The sequence below is a fragment of the Mustelus asterias genome, chromosome 8 (assembly GCF_964213995.1).
Source record: "Mustelus asterias chromosome 8, sMusAst1.hap1.1, whole genome shotgun sequence".
Classification (NCBI taxonomy): Eukaryota; Metazoa; Chordata; class Chondrichthyes; order Carcharhiniformes; family Triakidae; genus Mustelus; species Mustelus asterias.
In genome coordinates this window covers 110,093,574-110,102,094 of record NC_135808.1, presented here as the reverse complement: position 1 = coordinate 110,102,094, position 8,521 = coordinate 110,093,574, and the positions used below count along the sequence as shown (strand labels likewise).

General features: G+C 43.8%; 1 protein-coding gene across 1 annotated transcript in view; it reads left to right on the top strand.

Annotated features, from left to right (window-relative positions):
- The first annotated feature begins 7,569 nt into the window (after positions 1–7,569).
- Positions 7,570–8,521, top strand: part of LOC144497956 (ciliary microtubule-associated protein 2-like) — a 29,407-nt gene continuing 28,455 nt past the window's right edge. Inside the window, exon 1 of the mRNA XM_078219422.1 lies at positions 7,570–7,744. Within this exon, the coding sequence (XP_078075548.1) occupies positions 7,695–7,744 (50 nt within the window). The 5' untranslated portion in view covers positions 7,570–7,694. The remainder of the gene's footprint in view (positions 7,745–8,521) is intronic.

Here is an 8,521-nt window from a genome sequence, read left to right as displayed (position 1 = left end):
AAGTGAGGCAGCATTTATCTCGAGCTGATGAAGTGGCGATGCTCACTTGGTCACTCTTTTGCTGCATGCTTTTTGTTTGAGCAGCCCCCACTGTGAATACAAAAATCAGAACCTAATCATAATGCTTATCAGAGGCAAGGATGTACTGTATAATGGGTGTAGACTGGTTGGAATCCGAGGTGTTAGGCACACAAATCCTTCTGCTACATCTGGCTCTCACCAACATGCTCTAACAGATAAAATCCACGCTAAGCCGAGGTTCTGTGAAAGGAATTGAGAAGGTTCTGTGCGAATATAGCCAATCTCAGCACTGACTGACTAGCACTAATCAATGATGTCAACAGTCTGTTCATGGAAGTGGCATTTTCTTTACCCTTGTAATAGGATTGTTCTTCATTTGTTGGCATGTACAAACTAAGTCATTTAATTATTACCACTTGACCTGGAAATGATTAAGTGCCCAAATGGGGAATGTGTTCAATTTCCAAACACTTAAATTCCTCTCGTTTGATGTGCAAAATAATGCCCAGAAAAGGATATTCAGAGAGACAATGCAACTCTAGTTACATACTGCGGTTGGACGTAAAATAAGTCTACAGGTTGTGCATTAATGCATAAACATCTTCCCCCACATTGGGACAGCAGTAATACAAGGGGAAATATTGTGTGGGTGTTCACAAAATAATGATGTGGGGAAAGATCTCTCCACTTGGAGATGTCAGGTAAGGAAAAATAATCAACTTGTTGGGGTGAATATTGCCAGTCCCATGGAGGCAAGTCTGGAAATGGGACCGGGAGCAAAATGAGGAAATAGCATGTTGAACCACTGTCCCAGCGCATTCCCACCTCCGAGCAATCTTTACGAGAAGTGGAGTCAAACTGACAACGGTTTCCTACCTGGCCACAGTGGGTAGCCAATTAGTAAGTGCCCACTGGAGGGAAAATTGGTAAACCCGCCAGGATCAGATAGTTTCTCAGCTGATGAAACTGAAGCCTGACAGGCACAGGGAGGCACTCGACCAGTGGAACCTGTGGCAGGCCAGGACCATCACTGCTTCCTATGACTCCAACCATCACAGAGCTATGTGGTTCAGAGAGCCACAACCACAAGCACTCCTGCGGTTGAATCCCCTCCACAAAGATGTCCTGACAGCTGTGGCCATTCTGTTTTTTCCTTTGCTGAACTGTTCAGAAACCTCCATTTTGAAGTGCCCTTGCATTCATCCCCCCCCCCCACCCCCCCCCCCCCCCCCCCCCCCACAGACGCACACACCCCACACACATACTATCAGACCTTCATGTCCTTAGGCCTCCCGCCTTGGGAATGCATCCGCTGGTCTTAATTAAATGGTGAATGTGAAGACAGCCTGTTAATTAGTTGCTTCACTTATGATCGAGCTACAGGGCATACCTCTAACCCAAGTAGATAGGGAACTGGAAGTTATTCAGACCCTGGAAATATTTCAAAGGGCATAAGATTCCATCCATTAGAATCAGCGTCACTGCATCCTTCCGTTTACATACCTTACCAGACAAGGTTTTAGCAACAATGTTCTCTTTTGCTCAAGAAATCTGTCACTAGAACTGTTCAACTTTTGTTGTGCATAATATACACATCAAGTGCTTAAAATCTGTCCAATGTAGGTGTGTTTGGCAGCTATTTCTGAAGTGTTGCTTCACATTCCTTTAGGATTGGATGGAACTTGAAAAATGTGGCAGATCAAGTTCGTCCTGTTTCACAGTGCATCATCCTACCAGAAGCAAACTTACCTGTCAGTCTTTAGACAGATGCAAGAGATTTAACTTTATCCAACACATGGAGGAAACATACCATAACTAGAATTAAATAAAAATAAACTACTGCAGATGCTGAAAATCTGAATTAAAAACAGAAAATGCTGGACAAACACAGCAGGTCTGGCAGCATCTGTGGAGAGAGAAACGTTTCCAGTCCAAATAACCCTTCTAACCTGCACATCTTTGGACTGTGGGAGGAAACCAGAGCACATGAAGGACACCCACGCAGACATGGGTAGAATGTGCAGACTCTATACAGACAGTCACCCAAGGCCGGAATTGAACCTGGGTCCCTGGCACTGTGAGGCAGTAGTGCTAACCACTGTACCACCGTGCCGCCCCTATGTGAAACTTTAGTGAAAAACCTTCACTCCAACTGCAAGCATGATCACAACCTTCCACTCGCTTGCCATTTCATCTCAGCATCTTGTTCTCAAGTCCACATGTCCATCCTCAACCTGCTGCAATGCTCCAGTGATACCCAACGCAAACTGGAAGAACAACACCTCATCTTCCAACTCAGCATGTTACAGCCTTCTGGACTCAACATTGAGTTCAACATGTTTAGACTGTGAACTTTTCCCTCCATCCTGACCCCCTTTTTGTTTTTTTGGTTCCACAGGTTTAACTCCACCCCTCCCTTACAGGGCCATCTGTCCCTTGTTTTTTCAGTTTTGCTTTCACTGAGCACTGACCTTTGTTCTCCTGTTGACTCATTCTGCGATCTTACCTTTAAGCCACTATTAGCACTTATTCAGTCCTAATGCCACCATGAATACTCCTTTTGCCTTGTGTCCATGACATCTTTGTCAATCTCCCCTTAGCTCTGACCTCCCTGATCTTCCATCATGCCCCACCCAGCTCTCCAACCATATAATTCATCACATTTATATCCCTCCTCAGTTCCTCAGAAGAGTCATATGGACTCAAAATGTTAACTCTGTTTCTTTCTCTGCAGATCTGTTAAGTTTATCCAGCTGAAGTTGGGAATGGGTTAATGAACTTCAATACTCGAAGTGTCAAAGTGACCTCTGTGATATTTAGAGCTTGTGTGAGAAATACTGTAGAACTCATGTTTACGTTAGGGTGTTTTCATGCTCATATATCCAAGAACAGATAAGAGCACAGCTGTTGTATGTTTTTCTGTTCAAGAATGTGGCTAATCCGCCAATTTGTATTCTTTAATTATGTATTGCTGTGTAACAGTGGAGGCCTATATGTAGGCCTTCTCTGACGTATAATGATACCTTCATCATAACCTGTCCCGATATACATTATACAAGTACCTACGAACGTATATAAACTGTTGTATGCCAGTTAACTGGTTTGTGCAAAGGCTGTAACTTTGTATGTTAGTAAGATACCCCACCTGTGCTCACTGAGAACAACAACACTCGCGGCCTTGGGATAACCGTGAAGAAAACGCCAAGGCAACAAGGTTCACACAGGAAGATGTGCAAGTGCCTGGGAACCTGTGAGGCCTGGGAAACTGCGTACGTGCAAGGAGGGATATAAATGTATGTTTTTAGCCTGTATTTGCGGAGACATCTGAGGCCATGTTTAGGTATCGGCCGGTCTCCCACAATTGTGCAAATAAACCAATATATTTCGATCCATGCCTAGCCTAAGAGGTATCTTTACCTACAACATATTTTACATAATATATTACATTATAACTACAATTAATACTGATTGTTTCAGTGACATTGCCCAAATTCAATTATTTTAAGGCATAGAATTAAATATTCACTGGTGATTACAAGGAGAATAATGCTAAATACAGAGTAGCAGAGAGCAAGGAGGAAGTTAGAAGACAAGAATGGAAACTTAGGTGGGACTTCCAGCATATTTCCAAAGTTACATCGAAAGTAAAGAGAATTTTGAAAAAACTGCTCAGAAACAGTTAATCTCTGCAGAAAAGTTACACACAGAACGCTTGATAGCCAACACAATTACATAAATAATAAAGGAAAAGGAGAGTGAAACCACACAACAAATAATAGATTACCAGGTTAGCAGGAAACTACATAGAAAAACTACAAATATGCCTAGAATTGAGCAGTAAAACAACCATTTAACAAATGGTTCAGATTAGACCAAATACATTTTGAAGTTTATCTGCTATCCTCAATATAGTGAGTTTCTGATGGTTACAAGTTGGTATCCCAGGTGACGGTTATGCTAAAACCATGGAACAAAGTTAGTTATCATAACCTATCAATACAATGGTTGGGGAAAGTGCTAGATAAATGCAAGTCTTTTGTTTCTCTCATATGTGGGTTTTCAGAAAAGGTGCCACAGGAGAAAATTGCTAAGTGTGAAGGTGGCTTAGTCAGAGAGAATTTTGCATCTGAATTTATGCATTTAATCTAGGCTGATACCCAGTCTGTTACTGAGGGAGTGCCATACTGTTCAGGAGCCATCTTTTGGATGAGACACTGAAAGAGACTCAGATAACTCTCTACTAAAATCATAAGTATCTGTTCATGCATTCATTTGTTATTTGTGGGATCTTGCTGTGTGCAGCTTCGTTGCTATGAGTAAATTGGTTACTGTGTTACCCTTCAAAATGATCTCCAAAATGACCAATTGACAATGAGATGATCAGGGATGCCTGGCTGGTGGTGAGAGAGGCCCTCCCCATCAGATCCTTCCCACACATCGCATGTTACCTTCAAGGTGACTGTGGTGGGGAAGAGACTGTTGTCCACCTCCATGTGGAATGTGCCTTTACAAAGAAGGTGTGGAGAGGTTTTTTGTTGAGGTTTATCTCGAGCAGCTCTGTTTTGCAGGACTCTGTGTTCTATGAGCTGTTGCTAGGGATACACACCAAGACAAACATCAAATGCCACTGGAGGGTCATCAACTCGGTGAAAGACGCTCTTTGGTCTGCCCAAAACTGGTTGCTCTTCCAGTGATTGGAGTTGTCCCTGACCAAGTGTTGCAGACTGGCATATTTACTCTCCGGAATCGGTTGCATTCTTGGACACGCGCATCTCCATTAAGGACGGTCACCTCAGCACCTCACTGTACCGCAAGCCCACGGATAACCTCACGATGCTCCACTTCTCCAGCTTCCACCCTAAACACGTTAAAGAAGCCATCCCCTACGGACAAGCCCTCCGTATACACAGGATCTGCTCGGATGAGGAGGATCGCAACAGACACCTCCAGACGCTGAAAGGTGCCCTCATAAGAACAGGATATGGTGCTCGACTCATTGATCAACAGTTCCAATGCGCCACAGCGAAAAACCGCACCGACCTCCTCAGAAGACAAACACGGGACATAGTGGACAGAGTACCCTTCGTTGTCCAGTACTTCCCCGGAGCGGAGAAGCTACGGCATCTCCTCCGGAGCCTTCAACATGTCATTGATGAAGACGAACATCTCGCCAAGGCCATCCCCACACCCCCACTTCTTGCCTTCAAACAACCGCACAACCTCAAACAGACCATTGTCCGCAGCAAACTACCCAGCCTTCAGGAGAACAGTGACCAAGACACCACACAACCCTGCCACAGCAACCTCTGCAAGACGTGCCGGATCATCGACACAGATGCCATCATCTCACGTGAGAACACCATCCACCAGATACACGGTACATACTCTTGCAACTCGGCCAACGTTGTCTACCTGATACGCTGCAAGAAAGGATGTCCCGAGGCATGGTACATTGGGGAAACTATGCAGACGCTGCGACAACGGATGAATGAACACCGCTCGACAATCACCAGGCAAGACTGTTCTCTTCCTGTTGGGGAGCACTTCAGCGGTCACGGGCATTCGGCCTCTGATATTCGGGTAAGCGTTCTCCAAGGCGGCCTTCGTGACACACGACAGCGCAGAGTCGCTGAGCAGAAACTGATAGCCAAGTTCCGCACACACGCGGACGGCCTCAACCGGGATATTGGGTTCATGTCACACTATTCGTAACGCCCACAGTTGCGTGGACCTGCAGAGTTTCACTGGCTGTCTTGTCTGGAGACAATACACATCTTTTTAGCCTGTCTTGATGCTCTCTCCACTCCCATTGTTTTGTTTCTTAAAGACTTGATTAGTTGTAAGTATTCGCATTCCAACCATTATTCATGTAAATTGAGTCTGTGTCTTTATAAACTCTGTTTGTGAACAGAATTCCCACTCACCTGAAGAAGGGGCTTAGAGCTTCGAAAGCTTGTGTGGCTTTTGCTACCAAATAAACCTGTTGGACTTTAACCTGGTGTTGTTAAACTTCTTACTATATTCCAAAGCCCAGGGCTATGTGCTAAGGGTTGCACTAAAGCTTGGGGCAGCTGCCACAGAATCACAAAGGGGAATGGTCGTTGTCTAAGAACTTTCAACCATAGTGCACCAGGGGGCTGGAAATTGTATAGAACCCCTCGGATTGTATGACACACATTGAAAGTATACAGTGAATCTTACATCTATCACAATCGTATGGAAGCACCTCAGAGTGCAACCTGATTTTTATGTAGAAAGACTGAATATTGTTGCACTTTGTTTGATGGCCATTTTGAAATGATTGTAATGTTCCTTCAGATATTTTACAAAAAAAGTATATATTTGCAGCAAAATAAACATTTAGGGATGACCTGAGAATGTGACAAAACACTAAATAAATATAATTTATTTACTTAAGAATATTAAGAATGATGATGCTAAAATAAATTTTGCCGTGTGAATAGAGGAAGGGTTATGGGGCACAAAGCAAAAAGGAGCAGTAAAAAGCATGCTCCGTAAATTACTGGGCTGTGAGAAGTGGTTATTTAACTCCAGGGATCATTGGTTTTCCGATTATATTAATCGTATGGATATAGAAACAAGAATTTATTTATTTATTAGTGTCACAAGTAGGCTTACGTTAACATTGCAATGAAGTTACCATGAAATTCACCTAGTCGCCACACTCCGACGCCTGTTTGGGTACTTTGGAGCACCCGGAGGAAACCCACGCAGACACGGGGAGAATGTGCAAACTCCACACAGATAATGTGTCAACCGGGATTCGAACCCGGGTCCTTGGCGCTGTGAAGGTGCTTGAACATCCTTCAAATTTAGTGAACGAGTGGCAAGGTGGCACAGTGGTTAGCACTGCTGCCTCACAGCGCCAGGGACCTGGGTTTGATTCCAGCTTGGGTCACTGTCTGTGCGGAGATTGCATGTTCTCCCCGTGTCTGTGTGGTTTCCTTTGGGTGCTCCGGTTTCCTCCCACAGTCCAAAAGACGTGCTGATTAGGTGTATTGACCATGCTAAATTCTCCCTCAGTGTACCTGAACAGGTGCTGGAGTGTGGCGACTAGGGAATTTTCACAGTAACTTCTGCAATGTTAATGCAAGCCTACTTGTGACACTAATAATAAATAAAGCTATGAGCAACTGAGGGGGGTGACAAAATCGTTGAAGTAAAGTTCCTAAGTTCTTTTCGAAGAGACTTTCATGTTGTCTGCAGATTAATTTAAAGGAGCGAAAATAAGAGAGTCATAAGGCAGATACTTGCCCGGGGAGGGAGGATTATTGTAGTTTCATTTTCCAACGACAGTGCCCACTTGCAATGACTCACATTTAATTTCAGAGAGGGAGATTTCTCTTTTTGGTTAATCGGGAACCGGATACTGCATCCCTGGATTTAAGACTACCTTGTTTATCTGGTTTATCAGGTGATCTCCGGCGTCCCAAGAATAATTGAAGCTAGTTTGCTGTCTGACGCAAGGGGCACTAAAAGTGACACTCCCGCGTTCGTTATTATTTTATAAATTGCCTGATGGCCATTATGCGTCCTGATAATACGCGTTCCGGGTTGCTAGGAGCCGTCTCGCAGCGGGTGGCTGTTCAATGTCAACCAAAAATTAAGCAGCAATTCATTGTAATTTGATCGACTCTGAAGCTGATCGGTCGATGGAAGTGAAACAATTTCTGGGAGCTCCTTTTGGAACTCAGAAAGCCAGGTTAGTCAAAGGCAACAAAAAACAGCTCGATCACTTGGTGTGTGTTTTTAAAAAATCTATTTAGTTAATATGAATTTATTCCAAAGCAAACAATGTTGTTACATGTGAGAGGACAGGATAGAGACCTGGTAGAGAATGTGCGGAAACTGGCTGGAATCCTTTCACGCCAGTTTATACAAAAGAGGAAGTTAATGGAGAGAGGAGGAATCCTAAACTAGTTAAAAGAGTGAGATAGAAGGAAAATTGCACAGTCATGTTGAGAAGGGGATTCGAGGAGAGTGGTGAGTGTAATAGAGAGAGATAGAGCTAATTTAGGTCATTGGTTAAACATTTGTGATGTGAAAAAAATCGGACTCTTCCATTAAAATGAAACATGAAAACTAATGAGCAGCAAACAATAATTTCATTAAGGGTTGTGCTTGACAAACCCAACAGAGCTCTGAGGAGGTGACAAACAGTTGAAGTGCAGAAGATGTGGTTTACATGGACTTTTAGAAAGCCTTGGATAAGATTCAAAGGGACGGCTACTAGAGTAGGTTAAGTAAGAAGTCTCACTACACCAGGTTAAAGTCCAACGGGTTTATCTGGAATCACGAGCTTTCGCAGCACCGCTCCTTCATCAGATGAGTCACGAGCAGCGCTCCGAAAGCTCGTGATTCCAAATAAACCTGTTGGACATTAACCTGGTGTTGTGAGACTTCTTACTGTCCCCACCTCAGTCCAACACCGGCATCTCCAAATCATAGAGTAGATTAAGATTGAGTTAGGGAAAACGCT